At 44.5% G+C, this 20,006-nt stretch overlaps 1 protein-coding gene across 1 annotated transcript in view; it reads right to left on the reverse strand.

The window, feature by feature from the left end:
• Positions 1 to 6,399: 6,399 nt before the first annotated feature.
• The window catches only part of SGTA (small glutamine rich tetratricopeptide repeat containing alpha), an 18,791-nt gene continuing 5,184 nt past the window's right edge, over positions 6,400 to 20,006 (reverse strand). The window contains exons 2-12 of the mRNA XM_034754940.1: positions 17,612 to 17,747; positions 14,999 to 15,102; positions 14,641 to 14,725; positions 13,150 to 13,249; positions 11,827 to 11,931; positions 11,501 to 11,639; positions 10,617 to 10,679; positions 10,172 to 10,209; positions 8,753 to 8,842; positions 8,214 to 8,337; positions 6,400 to 7,866 (exon numbers count right to left, since the gene is read on the reverse strand). Of these exons, the coding sequence (XP_034610831.1) occupies positions 8,223 to 8,337; positions 8,753 to 8,842; positions 10,172 to 10,209; positions 10,617 to 10,679; positions 11,501 to 11,639; positions 11,827 to 11,931; positions 13,150 to 13,249; positions 14,641 to 14,725; positions 14,999 to 15,102; positions 17,612 to 17,711 (939 nt within the window). The 5' untranslated portion in view covers positions 17,712 to 17,747 and the 3' untranslated portion in view covers positions 6,400 to 7,866; positions 8,214 to 8,222. The remainder of the gene's footprint in view (positions 7,867 to 8,213; positions 8,338 to 8,752; positions 8,843 to 10,171; positions 10,210 to 10,616; positions 10,680 to 11,500; positions 11,640 to 11,826; positions 11,932 to 13,149; positions 13,250 to 14,640; positions 14,726 to 14,998; positions 15,103 to 17,611; positions 17,748 to 20,006) is intronic.

The following is a 20,006-nucleotide window of genomic DNA, read 5'->3' on the forward strand; positions in this document are numbered from 1 at the left end:
ATTGGATGCTGGGGACGCCAGGCGAGAAACCGCCATTTCTCACTGGCTGGAAGGAACGCCAATCAGCGTCGCTGGCCCCGCCTACCCATGAAGCCAGGACAATGCCCGTCCCCCCGGGCTCCGGGGTGCGTCGCTGATGAGGGCCCGAGGAGAAACAAGAGCCCGCTGTGAAAGGTTCCGGTGCCTGTTCTAGAGGCTGCAGAGCTGTCCAGGGGCAATTGGTGCTGAAAGTGGCATTGTACGTCTGGGGCTGGTGGGTTCAGCAGGGGAGGGCAGAGGTGCTGGAACTAAGGGTGCTGCCGCTCCCCCGAGCTTGAATTGGTTTCTATTATATAAAGGGGGTAGAGTTTGGTTCAGTGGCTTTCAGCACCCCCTGCTATATCATTGGTTCCAACAGCACTGGGGAGTGGGAGGAGGATTCCCGGGTTCTGCTTTCAGCTCCAGCAGGGACTTCTTTGGTGACCATGAGCAACTCACATCCCCTCCCTGTAGTTGTTTCCTTAACTGGAAAACGGGACAAGCACTAGCCCCCCTGCTCCACTACAGTGAACTAGCATCTAAAGTTCTGAAGGACCCTCAGAGGAATAAGACTTGAGCAAGGGAAGAGTGGTGGTATCAGTGTGAGAACAGCAGCTTTCAACAGAGGCCTCTGCTCTGAAAGAGAAAATGCTTGAGCAGAAGCTGTTAGCAAAGTTCAGCAACTGCCTTGTTAGAGGGGAGTCAAAGTCTACCAAGACAGTATACATCAGCCAGAGCCAAGGTAGCTCACAATGGGGATATGGAACATTTTAGCCCTACGGCAGTCATTAGAACAGACAAGGTGGGAGTGAATGAAAATAGCAACCTGCAGAATGTGAAGCAAGTTGAGTCGGGGGCACTCAGGGCAGCAGCCAAACATCCACATCACAAAGAAACACCAGCCTCATTAGTGTGGACCAGGTCCCTGGCTGTCTAAGCAGAGAGGTAGAGACAACGGAGACTGAACCCTCAGTTCTAGAGGTGACCGGAATTCAGGACTGAGACACAGTGGTGGAGGTAGTGTCTATGGGAACAACCAGCACCACCACTTGTGCTGCTGTCCTGTTGAGAAGTTAGAAGACTTCGTTCTCACAGGGGAGTAAGTAGGTCCTCTCCCTTAAAAATAAAAATTCTAAACACAGAACCTTCCTCTCTCTGCATTGTAGGTGGATGGTTAAGAGTGAGAAGTAAGAAGAGTCTCCCCACATACCCCCTCTAGAGGCGCTCCTTAGGGCATGACTCACCTTCCAGCTTACAGGTCTGGATTTCTGCTCCCAGGAAAAGTCCTACTATTGCATTTGCAAACAGAAAAGGCGGTTTGCTCTGCACCTCTGACTGCACAAACCGTTGCACAGGGGCTATGGTGAAATCCGGCTGACATTCACCCACAGCTTAGGAAATGTCCACCTGTACTAAATATTCTCCCAACCTTTGGCAAAACTGCTGTAAATACACAAGGCAAGGAGCAGTTCAACACCTGTAAGTGATGGTGGGTGACCCTAGGTACTCTCTCCCCACTACATCAGTTCTGCACCTGCCAGGTTACCGGAGGAGGCCTTCACATCCCCACAAACCCTTGGACTTATAGGTAACAGCAAATATTTTGATGCACAAGATGCTGTTTTCCAATGAATTTTGTTTGGAAAGAAGATCAGAATCCATGGGATGTAAAATAAATGCATTTTGCAGGACATAAGAGGGGACGGGCAATGGCTGCCAGTATTGGATGGGTGTACACACAAAAGAGGACAGGAGTACTTGTGGCACCTTAGAGACTAACAAATTTATTAGAGCATAAGCTTTTGTTGTCATACAAACAAGACCATGCTGGGATCCCTGATGCATCCGAAGAAGTGGGCTGTAGTCCACAAAAGCTTATGCTCTAATAAATTTGTTAGTCTTTAAGGTGCCACAAGTACTCCTGTTCTTTTTGCGGATACAGACTAACACAGCTGCTACTCTGAAACACAAAAGAGGGAGAGGAATTGGTTTGGCTAGATTAAGAACACATGCCTAGGAACAAATAAAGGAAAACATCTAGGCTGAATACGAAGGAAAAACTTGCCCAACAAAGAGCTTTTCAACTGTGAAGAGCTGCAAGGGAGGTAATGGAAGCCCCATCATTACCATGTGGACTGTATTCATAGATTCATAGATTATAGGACTGGAAGGGACCTCGAGAGGTCATCGAGTCCAGTCCCCTGCCCGCATGGCAGGACCAAATACTGTCTAGACCATCCCTGATAGACATTTATCTAACCTACTCTTAAATATCTCCAGAGACGGAGATTCCACAACCTCCCTAGGCAATTTGTTCCAGTGTTTAACCACCCTGACAGTTAGGAACTTTTTCCTAATGTCCAACCTAGACCTCCCTTGCTGCAGTTTAAACCCATTGTTTCTGGTTCTATCCTTAGAGGCTAAGGTGAACAAGTTCTCTCCCTCCTCCTTATGACACCCTTTTAGATACCTGAAAACTGCTATCATGTCCCCTCTCAGTCTTCTCTTTTCCAAACTAAACAAACCCAGTTCTTTCAGCCTTCCTTCATAGGTCACGTTCTCAAGACCTTTAATCATTCTTGTTGCTCTTCTTTGGACCCTTTCCAATTTCTCCACATCTTTTTTAAAATGCGGCGCCCAGAACTGGACACAATACTCCAGCTGAGGCCTAACCAGAGCAGAGTAGAGCGGAAGAATGACTTCTCATGTCTTGCTCACAACACACCTGTTAATGCATCCCAGAATCATGTTTGCTTTTTTTGCAACAGCATCACACTGTTGACTCATATTTAGCTTGTGGTCCACTATAACCCCTAGATCCCTTTCTGCCGTACTCCTACCTAGACAGTCTTTTCCCATTCTGTATGTGTGAAATTGATTTTTCCTTCCTAAGTGTATTAAGCCCTAAGAATACCTACTATCAGGAATGATCATGAATTGTGTGCAAGGTGGGGAGAAATTGACACTATTCCTTCAACCACACATCTTCATCTCAAACAGCTGTGCTTCTGGCACAAACTGGGCACTGACGATCCTGCCTGGGGAAGAGCCAAGTAGCATTTCTATCAGCTGACACATGCACATGTAATAGTAGCATAGCTGAAAAGCCAACAAGACAAACAACATTTCCCAGTCTAAGGGGTGGAGGTAGAGGAGAAACCAAACCTGCTTCTTTTCAAGCAAAGGTTTGGGAGGCGGGGGCAAGAAATCCTCTCAAGCTCATTGGAAATCTGCAAAGATGATGAAAGGCAACTGGCTTTGTGAAACAGACGGCTCTGAATACACAGAGGTGCTGTTGGGAAGGACAGACATTTACAGCCCTAAGCAGAGGAGTCAGAGTGAGACAGGAAGGCACAGGCTGCACCAAGGTACCAGCAGGTGCTCTGCTCTACGGGGAGGTAAGATGAATGATGACGCAGGGCTGGTCTGTCAGGGCTGCTCAGTGGAAAGGAGACAACAGAACTTTTCCCTTTGCTGACTCCCGAATGAGACAGACACAAGAAACCTTTGCTTTTCCCTATTTACATCTGGCCTTCTTTTGTGCCTGAGGGGTCAGTGGCTGGTTGAGATTACAGTGAGAAGGTGGGAACTGGGGGGAAGAGATGAGGATACTTACAGTTAACATCATAGCTACATGATGTTAGTTGATATTACTGTAGCACTTAGAAAGCACAACCCAGGATCAGGGCCAAGGGACATTGTGGAGCATGTATTTCTCTAAGAACCTCACCAGGCTCAAACTTACCAAGCACTGGTGAATTGCTTAAGACCAATATTCACTACTGAAGTTCACCTCTAGGACTAGAAATGAGAGGCATAGCAGCACCTTAACTGGAAGCTTCAAGTTTCACATTGAGAGTCCAATTTCTCCCTGGGACTACTCTACTTTAAGGGATGGACTTTGTCCAAGGGCTGAGTTTCATAGTTTGTAGTTTCATAGCTGGTGACAGAGCCACAGAAATCGTTTCTTGTTGGGAGCGAAGTTATAGTCAGGCCTGACAAAGCCTGTTCTGTAGATCTGCGTCTTTCTTACACCTGCGCAAAGTAATCATGCTTGTGAGGAAAACAGAAGCTACAAGTAACTTCAAAGCCAGAAAAGACCAGTTTGTTTCCAGGATGGGGGTCTGGTTATGGAGCTGGAGGCCACAGCTCTGGCTGAGAACTTCACTGTATCCATTGAGGCATCGGCTATGAATGCTGCTGCCAGGGAAACTTTTGTTAGACACACACCGTTCCCCCAGCTGCAGGAATGCAATGCTCCTTTGCCATTTAGAAAGACTTAAACTGGAAGGTTACAAAAAACCCCTTCAGTATCTGTGAACCACTGTTTAAAAAAAAAATCACACCAAAAAGGAGGAGAGAAAGAGAGTTAGCCAATGGCTCCCACACTGAAGTTCTAAACTGCAAGGACATCACGCAGTTTCACTTTCTACGTGTTTTATCTTTATAATATAGTGTGTGTGGGGGGGTGTTAAAATAAAAACATTGAAATGCATTAGTGAGTTTTAAATGTAGCACTGCAGGTGCTGCATGTGAACTGCTAGCCACAGAAGGTCCCAGGGGACAAAGTGAAAGCCTCACCAAAACAAAAAGTTCTCTGCACGGGATACACGCAGTGAGAGGAGTTGCACCCCTTCAGCTTGTGAGATGGACTGTAGATGCAGGTATTCCAGAGAGCTAGACATGAATAAATATTAGCTGTTTTCCACATGCTACATTGGATCATCCAATCACAGCCGTTTCCTATAAAGTTATCTGTTTTTGCTAGGAAGATGGGGGGAGAAAGTTCGAAGCCCTAAGAACAGTCTTAAAATGCCACGCCCGTTCTTGAACAGTCCATAATAAAATTTGTGGTGAGGTGGATGTCGTTTTTACAACACTGAATTTAAAATATCCTTTGGGTAACGCTCAAAAAGACAAGAAAATAAACATGGTGACAAGACAACCCAGGTGGGAAAGATGCATGAGGAGTAAAGTCAGTCAAAAAAAGGGAAATGAAAGCAGAGTGCAGTCCCCCGGGAGTGATTCTCGAATTGTGATCTTACAGCAGCCTCGAAAAGGGACGAGAGACCCCGCCCACTGCTCATGCAAGAACACGCTGCAATGTGTCCTGCCTTGCTGACCTAAGAGGTTTTACTTAATGTAAAAAAAATCATAAAATATTCTACTCTAATCAAGTCACACGAAAGGGACATCACCAGCCTGAAATCTTATTGCTTAAAAATATTGAATTTAAAGTAATCTCTAGCTCCACAACTGCCCCATAGCTTTGTGGTTCTACAATTTCATGTTCCTGGTTTTAACTGTTTCTTCTCTCATTACTTTGGGAAAGACCCACCTAAACTAAGGACACAGACTCTAAAAGGGAAAGCAACAAAACTGTCTTTATACAATGCTGTCAAATGCACAAAATGAAACAAGAATAAGACATTGTTTGTTTCACTGAGCTCTTTCATTTCAAGTAATCTTGGGTGTTACTGATAAAAATCTTGAGACAGAAGTATGATTTTTAAATTGATAGTGTCCCTTTAAAACACGTCCTTACATTTATCTAAAAAACTACAGCTAAACTGCAATAGTTTAAGGGAAGAATTTAGGTCCAATATTTTCCAGGAGTTTAAGTAATAATCAGCTATTCCAACATTTAATGATATATTTTCCACCAATTTTAAAAAAATTGCTATGGGACCAGTTAATTTTCAAAGTAGCGACATTCCCCTGGTTGCAGCACACTGCCAAGGTAGGACACCCAGAGTGAAACTGATTAAAAGCTGCATATAAAGGAAGTGAAACTGACAAGCCTATTTTCAATGGCCAAGCTGAGCCACATACAATAGTAAATAAGCTGCATGAAAAGGAAAATTAGAATATTTGAAAACGTAAATAGTATCAGTCTAAGGTGGACTCGGTAACAAAGGGAGACCGATTGCTAAGTAGGTTGTGAATTTCAGCTGGCATCTCTCCCTTGTTATTCATTTTCAGTGTAACTTATCAAAGATCCTGTCGGGTTTCTCTTGCCAAATTGCTTAGAAATATGCAGGGAGAGAGTTTCACGTAAAGGAGAAAAACAAGCAGCAAAGAGGGGTCGTGAGGGGGAAAGAAAAACCACATGTAGGTTTTCTCCAGTTGTAACTGTTGCACAGTGAAAGCAAGGTCTCCATCCTGCAAGCGTTGGCACCAGGGTGGATTGCTGTATCTGGGCAGACCCCACTGAAGCGAGCAGAGCTCCATACAGGTGCAGCAGTCCACTCATGAGCGATCTATCCCAGGCCTGGGGCCCAAATTAATTATTCCTATGAAGAGACTGGGCAAGCCAGTCACACCCTGTGGCCTAGAGGCTTTGCTGTTTTGGTCACCTTTGGTCAAAAGGGATGACAAAGAGAGCATCAAAGTATTTTATTCTCCACAAGTTACAGTGACCACAGTTAGAGTATTTAAAAAAAGTTGTTTACAGATGGTATCAAAACAACAACAAAAAACTATTTACTTGGACGCACACTTCCCACCCCTCACTCATCCCCCAGGCTTTTTAATCTCTTACACCTACCAAGCTTTAAACTAGATGCTTTTCTTGCACCTGGCAATATGAGACTTCACACACATCCCCTCCTACTCTCTGAGTTACTCTAGCTTGAACCTCAGGTTTATAAAGTCCCTCTGAGCTTGACTAGTGGAATTTGCAATGGATTCATTTACACATTTTGAAGTCAGTCCGCTACTGAGCGCCTGAACTACAGAATCATTTTGGTAATATTAGAGGTCCTGGTAGATGCAGGACATTTATTCTGATAAATTACATGGGTCCCCTCCCCACCCTGCCTGTAATACACTGAGGCATAAGAGCTCCTTGCCAGTCCCACAGTTAGTGACCAGTCAGTATATTATGGACCCAAACAGTAGTTTTATTCCACCAACTCACATTCCCATGTTTTCAGCAACACGAGCCCCTCTGAAACGGGTATCTGCAACTCCCATCTCTATCACAGAAGCTCTGATCTCTGAGACCACTCACACGCAAGAGACAATAAAAACTAAAACTTCTAAAAACTTGAACTAAAAGGAGTCAAATCTTCTCCCTCCACAACTACCGCAGAGGACAGCTGACAAAGATAGAACCATGATTTTTTTTTAAAACACTAGATAAATTGTGTCATTATTGGCAAAAAAGATCTGAAAAAAGTGTATCAAAAATGCTCAATTTGAAGGAGTCACAGAAAATGGTCTTACTCCAGGCAACCCATGCCCCAAAATACACTTACACTCACAAATGCCTTTAGAGATGTCCACCATCTTAATCTCCTGTGTAGAAACCGCATCAGCAGTATCGCTATGCACCCGAATGAGAAATGCAGTGAACGTAAGCAATTTTTGACACCCAGCTGTTGGGTGCAAGGAGATTCAATGAGCTGCGATGGGTTAATTGCGTTTAAACATTGGCGTCTCTTCAACATGATGAAAAGATGTAAGAAGGGGAATGGAGCTGTTCACTCCTTTTAAGCAGCCGGTCAGGAGGGTGGAGGCTTCTTACAGTGAAGAGTGCTGTGTCCTTGAAAACGGATTAAAATCCTCAACGTAGCAGGTAACAATGTGGGTGGTTTTCTGAGTTCTAGAAAGACAATTGATGCTGGTTTGTGTTTACTGCTTGCTGGATCTTCCAGAGGGAAAAGAGGGATTTAGGGGCAGGCACAGGGGTAGGGGAAGAAAATGAGAATCTGTCTTTAACATGCAGGTCATATAAAGTTTTTTTTTTTCTGGTTTGTTTTCCTTTTTCTCTCTTTTCCAACTGGAGAAATGGCAACACACACATGGCTTCCAGTTTTTTATAGTGAAGAATTCCCATGGGTAGCACTGCAAAGACAGGAAGACAAGACAGATTTGTGATTTTTGTTTTTCAAATTGCCCCTCTCCTAACCCCTCTGCACATAGGATGAGATTTATTTGTTTGATGGCCAGCAAGGGACATGTAAATAGCACCTTGTGCTTCTATAGTAGTTCAAAGCACTTTACAACCACTAACCCTCAGTGTCTCTCTGAGGTATGGTGCTATCACACACATTTTACAAGTAGGGAAACAGGCACAGAGAGTGCGTGAAGTAGGTTGTCCAAAGACATGAGACGGAGCTTGAGTAACCAGCATAGAAGTAAGTCCCTGCTCAATAGAGCTGGCTTGTATAACGTAGGGTTTATGAACTCACCTGGTATTCTCATTCCTGCTGGTCCTCGTTGCTAGCACTGGGGGTTCGACTCCTGATCTGACTTCGTAACTGTTCTATTAGCTCTGGATTCTGCTGCTGCATCTGCTGAGCAAACTGTTGACCTCTGAAGGAGAGAAAGCGACATATCTAATCAATTGGTCTCATCACGCATGTCAGGCCGGGTGACCAGATGTCCCGATTATATAGGGACAGTCCCTATATTTGGGGCTCTCTCTGATACAGGTGCCTATTATCCCCGTCCCGATTTCTGACACTAACTGATCACCCTAACGTCAGGGCAGTTTGGAGCACAGAGAAGTCTAGCACTGCGACCAGGGGATACTAAGTTCCCCACGGCACAAGAGACACCCCTGTTCTATTTAAGAGAAGAAGTTGGGGTATGTTACTGAAAGGCAGGGGGTGAGACTAAAGTTTTCTGGAAGGTGCTTGGTTGTAAATGAAGCTTTGACTTTTGATCAAGACGACTGAAATGCACCTATTGACTATTCCAAGGGGTGGAAAAAAGTCATTGGACTTACGCTTGGATAAGGCTGGCAAGGTCGTTAGGGGAAGGGCTGGCTCCTGCTGCTCCCATAGGATTCTGGCCACCTGAAATCATCCCAGACATTCTGCAAAGAAATATTTATTGCTCAGAATAAAGAGAGATGGAGATTTCACTTACTACAATTTTTTTGGTAGGCACAAAAGTTACTTTTTTTTTTGAAAGTTAGCACAAAGCATGTCAGTTTCATGATTAATGAGGAAATGCTTTGGCTTGCTAGAATTAAATTTAAATTAAGGCGCTCCTACAATTAGCGTGAAGAGCCAGAGTTTCTTAGGGGATTAAGCGTAATCCAATCCCTCCCTCCTCAGTTCTACTGCTGAATGCTTGGCCAGACATTCAGGAGAATCGTACTGAAACCCCTGCCGCTTGCCTTCTGATCTTTAAGGTCAAAAAGCTACATACAGTAGAACCTCTCTAATTCACCATTTGTTTATTAATTTCATCAGCTGCAGTTTCATTTAATTGATGTTATCAACAGCACAATAGCAAGTGGGCTGTAGTCTAGATATTGTAAAGATCTTAGTAATAATAGGCCTTGCTACAGTATCTGCTATTGTTGTCTTGAGAGATGTGAAGATTCTGCCTTGTGCATGCATGGTTTATACAGGAGGTTCTAATGCCTTCAAGTCAGATCTGGGGACACTGGAAGGCCAAAGGTGTTTCAACTCATGTAAGACAGAGGGACTATGTGCGTGCAAGATGGATCTTATCCTGCCTTTTGTGTCGTTAACAAAATTGGCAGTTCAGTTCCAACTGCAGAGCCTCTATTCACAATGATGATGGAAGAGGCAGAAAGAACCAATTGCATATGGTGACACCAGATCTTTGGCTTGTAAGCCAAGCCAATGGGATCAGGAAGTCAGAATAAATTATAGCATCCCCAAAAATCCATTAGAGTACCCCATTTCTAACTAATTGTGCTTTAAAGTGGATAAATAGAAGAGTCACAAAGGCTTATCTATGTAGTTTATGGCCTGACAGTATGTGAGCACCTCACAAACACTCATGAATTTGTGCTCACAGGCAGTAAAGTATCCCATTTCACAGACGAGGAATGAGACAGAGGTGAAGTGACTCGCCAGTGACGCAGGAAATCTATGGCAGAGCCACGAATCAAACCCTGAGTTCCCGAGCCCCAGCTCAGTGTGGTAACTCCAGGCCACCTTCCCTCCCCTTTCTGCACATCTTTACTATACAAGTCCTTAGCATGTCAAGCCACGATGAACATAACTGGTACACAGAACAAAATAACGTGTTGCTTTAAATGCCTTCATACACATTTATGAGCCCAGGACCCACCAGAACCTCACTTCAGCCGTACCCCAACAGCCAACCAAAGCACAAAGTCAAATGAGTGATTCAAAGAAGAAATACGAGACGGTATCGAACTTACAGCTGTTGTACTTGTGGATTGTTCATGAGGTTCGATGCCTATTTAAAAAGAAAAAGATTACATCCTATTTAAGAAGTGCCTGCATGGATATACAGATGTCGCGCCATTCAACTCCATAGAGTGAAGGCAGCGAAACTAAGGTATATTCACAGAAAGAGCAGCGACAAGAGAAACACAGTACAACACACAAGACAAGGCTGATCATGCAGTGCAGGGAGCCTCTATCACATCCTCACATCTCACACCGAAAAGCCCGTGAGTAAGTAACCGGCTCTTTAGCTTCAATTCAGTCTCCTCAAAGCAATCCTTTGATGAACGAAATGAAAACAGATCTGCTAGTGAAATGTCTGAACTCCCAAGGTCACGCATCAATACATTTCGTTCCTTACATCCAAATACACAGACAAGATGCAAGCTGGCTGGGATCTAATGTGTGCAAATTTACCATGCTCATGAAGCCTGGGTTATTCAGCAATCCAGCTAAATCAAATCCTCCTGTGCCTCCAGTCTGCAAGGAGGAAACCAAATATAAATGTAGACAGGCACAACAACAACATTGCCTCCAGTACAGTTCACAGCATGCTGCCATTAACCTAAAGGTGTATGTCTTTAACCAGAACATCGCTACAGCTGCAAATCATTCTGTACACAGATTTCTGATTTAACCCTAAACAAAGGTAAGGGTGACTGTTGCTTAAGGTTCTTCATTTATATTCTTGCCATAAGGGCCTAATTCTCATTTGCACTGAAGTCCAGTGTAAAGGGCCCTTAGTGGAAATGAGAATCGGTCAAACTCTAAATACTCTGGCCTGAAAACTGAGTGTGATCAAGGATATTTTTCCCTCTGAAGTTTGTCCCTTTTTAAAAGGCCATCAAGATAAGAAAACATACTTCAAAGAACTCCTTCCTTCCTACTAGTGAGAACTAATGAACACAGAGTTTCATGGTTAAAATGCAATAAGAGAGTAAACATTATTTAGGGCTGTGAAACTCCGCTGTTTAGTTTCACTTTTTCTAGGCATTTTCCAGATAAGCCCAGTGCTGCTGTGTTTGGGTTCACAGCGCTGCAGGGAAGTTAGTTTAACTGGGATTATAAACTGCCTTTTCCCCTACTCCGCCCCACCATTACCACCTTATACAGTACACCTATATTCCAGACTTAACCCACGTTAACAACGCCCTGTCAGATCCCGAGAGACATTAATGTAGCAGTTACAGCTGGTCCGTAACACTTTAAAGTAGCACAATGAAGACATTTATTTTTCTCCCCCCAACACAGCATAATTCTTGGCTTGGCCCTCAAACAGAATGGGGAAAAAAAAAACTTACTGGACTAGGGGTTTCTTTCATTTTCTGTTCGGCTATTTTAAGGTTTGATTTGTACGTTTCGTTGTCTGGATCCAACTCCAGGGCTTTTTTATAGTAAATGACAGCTTCTGCGTGTTTGTTTAAACTGGAGAGGGCTAAGCTGTTGAGAGGGGACATAAAATAAAGGACCGTTATAGAAAGTTACATATCTAAGCTCCACAGACCACGCACTGGCTATTCCCTAGTTAGCATTCTGAAGTAGAGCACCACTTCCAGTATCATTACCACAGGACTTCCATTCATTTGGAAGTCAACACCTTTATAAAAGAGCAGTGGCCAGTACCTACCCCATTCTGCCGTAAGCTTTGCTGTAGTTCGGGTCAATGCCGATAGCTCTCTCACAGTCTCTGACGGCTCCAGCATAGTTTCCTAATTTACTATAAGCAGCCGCCCTGGAGAGAGTGGAGGAAGCAATGCCCAGGAAGCTTATTAGGTCTGAATATGCCAATCAACATCACCCTTCATGCTCCCTCTTCAGCGCCCAAGGGAAGGTTTAAACTTAAAACCTGACTTCAGCTCAGATTCTAACTTGGGTAACAGCCTACTGCCATCCTAAGCGCCCCCTGTAGTTTCAGGTGAATGCACTATCCTCCCTCCTTCATTTTCTCTCCCAAACATATCATGGAGCATGGCTCCGCCCCTGCGCTGTCTCAGAGGGGGCTGATGGGTGAAGGAGATGCGTCTACTAGTTTGCAGATCTGTTCAAATTGGTATTGTTCAGGATGGAAATTGATCTCTTAATACAAGATATCACAGCTCTATGCCTGGATTTCTCAGGTCAAAATAACGTTTATGCTCTTCCCCCGCCCCCAGTCTTCTCCCCCTCCCTCCCCCCATCACACACATACACAGGTGGAGGCAAAAATACATATATAAATACTGGAATATGCTTGTTCATGCCTCAATCCTGCAACTTCTATTGAAAGTAATCAGCACCTCAAACTCAAGCTCTCAATGGTCACATGATACAGGCAAAATTCAGGAGGGGAAGCCAGCTTATGAAATGATTTTTCCAAAGAGCTGGACATGCATTGAGGCTAATTAGGTTAATTACATGGCCATTTGTATCCATGCAAACAGTAAGTATAAGTTGGGCACGCAGGCTCTGAGCCAAGTGAATGGGTGTCTTTCCATTGATTTCAATGAACATTAGATCAGCATTTTGTGCACACAACTGCATGCTGAATTCCTTGAAAACCAGGCCTTCAATCCTCAACCTCTGAATGATCAGATCTTGTTTTGTTGCTTCGTCCATTATCAACATAATCCTTCCAAATCTGGGCTGTCTGCCACAGCTACAAAGGGGTTTTCGAGTAGAGCCAGACAGTGTTACTTGGTATCCATATATCTCAAGTGCTTAATGGGACAGGGATATGGAAAACAGCCCTACCTAGAGATGCCAGTGCCACAAGGCAGGCAGAAGTCAAAGGAAAACAGGTCAGCACAAGTTTACAAAAGAAAAAGGACAAACAATAAATGAACAGTCTGATAAGGTTCAAATCAGGAGTCTGACCATGCGAGGGTCCCATAAACAATGAAAAATGAGGCAAGGCTCAAAATACAAGAATGTGAATATAAAAACCCGCAGCGAAAGAGTTAACTGTCAGTACCTGTTGCAAAAATATACCGCATTTGATGGATTTAATTCAATTGCTTTTGCGTAGAAAGACACAGCACTTTCAAAGTTTTCTGCCTTCATTTGTTCATTACCTAAAGAGAAAAACAAAAGTCTCTGTAACAGGTCAAACAGATGAAGCAATTAGAGCAATGGGCCGGGGTCTCAATTCTTCTTGGTCTCTGCTTAAAAAATAATGCAAAAAGGAGCATTTAGATATGCTGAAAACTCCACCTTTCTGCACCTCCCTTAGAACAGACGTTCTCAACCTTTTTCTTTCTGAGGTCCCCCAAACATGCTATAAAAACTCCACAGCCCACCTGTGCTACACCAACTGTGTTCTGCATATAAAAGCTAGAGCCAGCATTGGGGGTAGCAAGAAGGGCAATTGCCTGGGGTCCCGGGTCACAGGGCGCCCAGTGAAGCTAAGTCGCTCAGGGACTTGGGCAGCACGGCTTCAGCTTTCTGCTCTGGGCCCCAGTGAATCTGATGCTGGCCCTGCTTGGCAGACCCCCTGAAACCTGCTCACAGTCCCCCGGGGGGCCTCAGCCACCTGGCTGAGAACTGCTGCCTCAGAATATGAACAACTGGGAGATCTGCTCAGCAAACAGTGCAGGGAGAAGTCTCCAGCAAGGAAACTGTAGGTCTTTTGGCATTATTGGGCTTCCAAGCTAACCACAGCCATTTCAGAAGGGATCCTGCAGGCTCCCTCATTAATTTCCCTTCAGCATCTTTCAAGCCCACAATCGCCATAACAGCTTTCAGTCTCCATCCCCAGATTCATTGCGCCAGGCAGCACTGCTCTAACTGGCCACTAGGGGTGCTGCAGAGTGGGGAGAGTTTCACTTTCTTCCAGGATGAGCATGCGGGAAAAGGGGTTACAGTCGAGAAGAAAACCGCGCGCATGTTTGCCATGTTCCAGTCAACGTGTTCTTTTCCAGGATGCAATAATCAGAGCGAACACTAACGGGGTCTCCTAGCTAGATTCCAACTGGAGCCACTACATTCTGCCACCGAAATACACTTCTGCAGTTTTAGTTGAACATAGGATTCTGCCCCTCCTGCGTGAGAGCCTGCCGAGGAGCTGCCAGATGCCCACGCAGAGGGTGTTGCCTTTAGGTGGTGGAAGCAGTTCCTACACGTACAGTCTGAACAACATTCCAGCACCCTTCTGCTTCAGCAGCACTCCGGGGAACTAGCCAGACAAAGGCACGCTCTTTCATCTGAGCATAAAAACGGGTGAATCGCCCACACGGGTGGAGCATTCTCTGTCTCCCCATGGGTATACACAGAGATGAACCCGTTCTTAATTCCACCCCACTGCTCCTAATTACATCACCCCTCACAATTCCTCTTCCTTCTTGCTGCGTAGACCTTCAGATACTTTTTGAGTTAAGCCTGCCTGCCTCCTTCGTTGTTAGTTGCCTATGCTGTATATACCATGTTATCTTTCCCCTGTCAATATACCAGCCCAGTATGTGGTTACCTTCAGTCTTAAGTCTTTCAGCTTCAGCCATGTCTTCTTCAGTGGGGGTGACTGGCTCAGAATTTGTTCTGACATAATGAGGCTCCTTATAATATCAAAGAAGAATAAGAAAGCTGTGCTTTATCATTGGCAATTACTACAAACCAGTGCTCTAATTTCCCTGACACTGCATCTTTAAGAGTTAAATGCTTCCAGCTTTTGACTCCCCCAACGGGGCGACACAGCTGTGAGACTAAGCCCAATGGGTAGCTTTCCACTGTTTTAGTGGAAATCTCAGATCTCTAATATTATTAATAAATACCTTGAGCTTAGACAATGATTTTCATTAGTAGATCAGAGAAGTCTGTAGGACACAAACCTTTCCTGTAGCAGCTTCAAAAATTTCAGGGAGCGTTTGAGACACAACCAGATCTTGGTCTTCCATGGATACTCCAAAAGCAGTCTCCAGGCATTGGATAGCAACTGGGTGGGAAGGAAGGTGGGCATTTAACATTCCCCACATGCTCTAAACACCTGTTTGTGTCATTCCCTCCCTCCAGTGGAGTCTGAATTTATGAAGATATCAGAAATATAAATGTATATGAAGCAGATTACATATTGGGGCATAATCTAGCTATGGAGTGGTAGTGTGGAACAGTTGAGAGCGCCTAGGACTATGGGGTTTTATTCCCAGATCTGCTACTAGGCGTGAGAGACACCTAGGGCAAATCATTTCACCTCTCTGCCTGTTTCCTCATCTGTAAAATAGGGACATTAAGTCCCTTCCAAGGGTATTGCAAGGATTAATGTTTGCTAAAGTGTTTAGGGAGGGGCCCTTCAATGAAAGGAGCTACGGAAGCAAAAGTATGACAAAGAAATCATTTAGAAGGGCAAAGTTATTTTAGGACAGGTTGCCAATCGGAAGAGAAACGTGGAACCACAAGAGAAAAAACCCCCATTTAGAAATAAAGAGAATTGCAAAGTTTACAAGGTATGTGAACACAAAAGTAACCCTAATGGAGCTGCAGTTGTGTAAGCAAAACATTTCTAGCTAGGTACTTATATGGCCCCATCCCTGTAGTATCTGACAGCCTCAGAAACAAACAAATTTATCCATACAACGTCTGTGAAAGAACGATCCCAGTTTTATAAATGGAGAAACTGAGGCATGGAGCAATTTAGTAACTTGTCCAAGGTCACCTAGGGAGTCTGTGGCAAGGCTAAGAATTGAACCCAAATCTCCTGGATCCCAGTCCAGTACCTTAGCCACAAAAGGCCATCTTTCCTTACATCAAGGATAACACTGCGTTAATTAGAGCATCTGAAACCTCATGCACAAGCCATTAGCTGTTGAGCACAAGGCAGATTCTAAAGGATCAGAAGACTGCAGCAGTCCTTTGGCTACAGTGGCAAGCAGGTGCTGGAATGAACATTATCTCGCTGAAGCTGGCACAGTACCTTACATGCCGGTGTTTTCCCAACACACTTAATGGAGATGTGCAAACCTTGGCTCCAAAGACAGAGCTTCTAGAGTGAGTCACAAGGGCAACCTCCCCATAGTCTCAGATGACTTTAGGGAGGAAAAAAAATCAATATTGCCCACAGATGGCAAAGCAGATCTACACTCCTGCAAGCATACGCAGCATCTGAAGTGCTGAATTATCATTTGCATGTTTTTAAAAAACTTAAATGCAGGGGGTTAATTGCTCCTTACTAGCTCTTTGAGCTGCTCACTGTAGCCTCTCTGGCTATACACTGGCAATACCGAGATACAAAACAAAATGGGCAACTCCTCTAACGTATGCATCCGAAGAAGTGGGTATTCACCCACGAAAGCTCATGCTCCTATACGTCTGTTAGTCTATAAGGTACCACAGGACTCTTTGCTGCTTTTATAGATCCAGACGAACATGGCTACCCCTCGGATACTCCCCTAACGCTGGCTCCTGCCCCCTCTTTCACATGTCATTACCTACCAACGTTCCCAGTCCTGGGTCAAGGACGGTGCATTAAGGATGGACCTAAGGACATGCTGGAAGAGTTCAGCCTAGCAGAGCCCCTCTACCTTGTACCTTTATATACACAGCATCCCGCACTCGAAATAATTTTTCCATGCTTCAAGGAACATTCTCTACTTCTCCTTTGCCTACAAAGGTCACTCCCTATCCTGGCTCTGGCTGGACCCTCTCTTTCAACTAGTCTCTGTGTGTTCTGCATTTGGGTGAAGGGCCATATGCTCCTATCGCTGACACATCCCTCCCACAGTAATACCCAGGGTCGCCCACGGGGAAGGTTCTTAACATCAGGGTTGGAAAGCTTCCAACAAGTAGAAGGCATTCATTTTTAGCATTGCATTGTGCTATCAGAAGCTCCCGGACCTCTCAGTCTTGCAGCGCATTTTGAGACTTAGGGCTTTGTCTACACAGTGGGATAATGTGCACCATGGGGTGGTATTTCTAAAGCGCACTAACGTGTCGTGCATTAATTGGTCCGTGCACACCTTGCTGGTGAGCAACAAATACATTAAAGCACACTAGGAAACATTCAGTGCACACCTGCAGGTTCTACATGGACCTGTGAATGCCCAGCACATTAGCGCACTTTAGAAATCACACTTCCATAGGATGTATTGCCCCCCGCAGACAAGCCCTTAGCTAAGCCCCAACATAGCAAGTCTCAGATTTGGATCAGGGTAAATTTCAATTGCCGTAGATATAGATAGATAGATTCCTTTCCTGGGTTAGCCTGTGCTTCTCCTGGAAGAGGCTAGCAGGAAAGTCGTTCTCTTGTCTGGCTGCCTAACATTTTGGGTTCCCTTCTCACTAAGATTTCACTTCATTGATTAGGAAGGCTTAGGGACTACAGCACCACAGGAATTGTACAGCTGAACGGGAGGCAGGTAGTAAGGACTGATCTGCTTGGGTTCCCCAAGAGCCCTGGAGCAAACCTCTGCTCTAGAAGGCATGCGCAGGGAAGACACCCACCCACTTACCTTCTAAGCTCTCCTGGGCATCAGGAGAGAGACCCCCATTCTGTAGCTGGTCATGTAAGAACTGGATGATGGAGTACGCCAGGCGCCTCTTGTCAGCCATTTCGTCTCCCCGTCAGAACTTTTTGCTCTGATGTCTCTTAACAAAAAAATTTACAGAAAAAAAAAAAAAAAGGTTCAATTTAATGAGCAACAGGGCAAACAGTGAGGTTCTACTAAGTAAAATACAGCTATCTATATGGAGGGGAAGGATGGTCCACTGGTTAGGGCACTAGCCTACAATTCAAGCCTTCAATTCCCAGTTCTGCCAGAGACTCCCTGTGTGAGCCTGGGCAACTCACTTCAGCTCCCTGCCTCAGTTTCCCACCTGTGAAATGGGGATAATAGCACTGCCCTGCCTCACAAGGGTGCTGTGAGGCACTCAGATACTATGGTGATGTGGGCCACATAAGTACCTTTGAAACACCGGTCAAGACAGAAGACACTGAGCACTTGAAAAATCTAGCACAACCCCCTACTCAGAGCACATACAACCATTTCAGAGAGGGGAAACTGAGCCCAAGAGGCAAAATGATTTGCCCAACATTAATATCAGAGCTGGAAAAAGAATTCAGGGATACCCCACTGCCAGTCCTGTGCCAGTCCGCTAGCTTCCTACCATGCTCTCGGTATTTTTGGCTCCTGTGCAACTTGACCAGGTTAACAATACAAGAAACTTAGTGCAGAGTCAGAAGACGTTCTGAACAGGTGATTGGGTTCAGTTAGCAGGCGAGTGGGTAATGATTCAATTAAACTTCGCAGAGGCTAAATTTCAATGAGACACCAGAGCCAAATAATAGTCACCTGAAAAGCACAGATCAGAACTGAGTGGGACAAGTTATCACTGCTGATCTCAAAAGTGGGAGGGAAATGGGGATAACGGTCTTATGTCGAGCTCATACCATGACTTGGGATCACACCCATCAATGACAACTGACCCCAGTCGTGTAGCACAAGGACCAATTTGACCATGAGACACTAAATGGAAAACCCTGCTGCCCAGATGGACATTAAAAAGGGTCCACAAGACACTTACCACCACATGGAGACAAGCCTGTTTGCTGGATAATACTTATAGTCATTCTACTGTTGCATGTGTGATTTTAATGCTTGAGAGTCCTGGGGACTGAAGTCCTCTATCCACATAAGATAGACACAGCATATGTGGCAGCAGGACAAGTTTACCCACATACCCCCAGCCAATGAACCTTAACCTTTATCTAGTTTAATTAGAAACCAATATCATATAATTCATTAAGTTATTCAATCAACAAGATACTCCCACCCGCTTAAGCTCTACCTGTTTCTCAGCACAGAGAAACGCTGATCAGTCTCACACTGAATGGAATTAAACGAACGCATGTCCAGAGAAATAAAATAAATGGGTTTTGTTAAATCATTTCACAACTGTATAAATGCAGGCATCAGTAGGGCTCATTTATTGGGAGGAAAAAGTTTCTATCCTTCCTTAAACTTAGAATAGCATGTCCTGGGGCAGAAAACCCTGATCCATACAACAGCCCCGTAACACGGCAAGCAACCAAAACATATTTCAACTCTTAGACGGAAAGTGTCTTTACAAGGACACTGGGTGCTTACTGCACAGAACTACTATTTATGACAGGTTTCAGAGTAGCAGCCATGTTAGTCTGTATCCGCAAAAAGAACAGGAGTACTTGTGGCACCTTAGAGACTAACAAATTTATTAGAGCATAAGCTTTCGTGGACTACAGCCCACTTCTTCGGATGCATATAGAATGGAACATATATTGAGGAGATAGATATACACACATACAGAGAGCTCTGCATCCGAAGAAGTGGGTTGTAGCCCACGAAAGCTTATGCTCTAATAAATTTGTTAGTCTCTAAGGTGCCACAAGTACTCCTGTTCTTTTTACAACTATTTATGTGCCTGCCAGATGGAAACTACTGAAAATGATTAGAATCTCCTCCACAAGCAAAGAAAAACACAAAGATATCCCAATCAAAATCTTCAGTACCATTACCTATCAATTCTCCATGGACAGTTCAGGTGAGTAACTATTAACCCACAACTTCTCCTCCTTCCTGAAACTTGGGGCCAGTCTATAAATCAGATGGCATGTCAGATCATTTTACAGGGTCAATCATCCATAAATTTAGCAACTTCCCTAAGCCTTGTGTGAGTGCATGCATGTGTGAGGGGGAGAGGAGTGAACCTAACAGTCAGTGATCAAGTGATCTCTCTCCTGCCATCCATCAACACCCTCTGACAAACAGAGGCTAGGGACACCATTCCTTACCTATCCTGGCTAATAGCCATTAATGGACTTAACCACCATGAATTTATCCAGTTCTCTTTTAAACCCTGTTATAGTCC

This window comes from Trachemys scripta, chromosome 22, assembly GCF_013100865.1.
Source record: "Trachemys scripta elegans isolate TJP31775 chromosome 22, CAS_Tse_1.0, whole genome shotgun sequence".
NCBI lineage: Eukaryota > Metazoa > Chordata > Testudines > Emydidae > Trachemys > Trachemys scripta.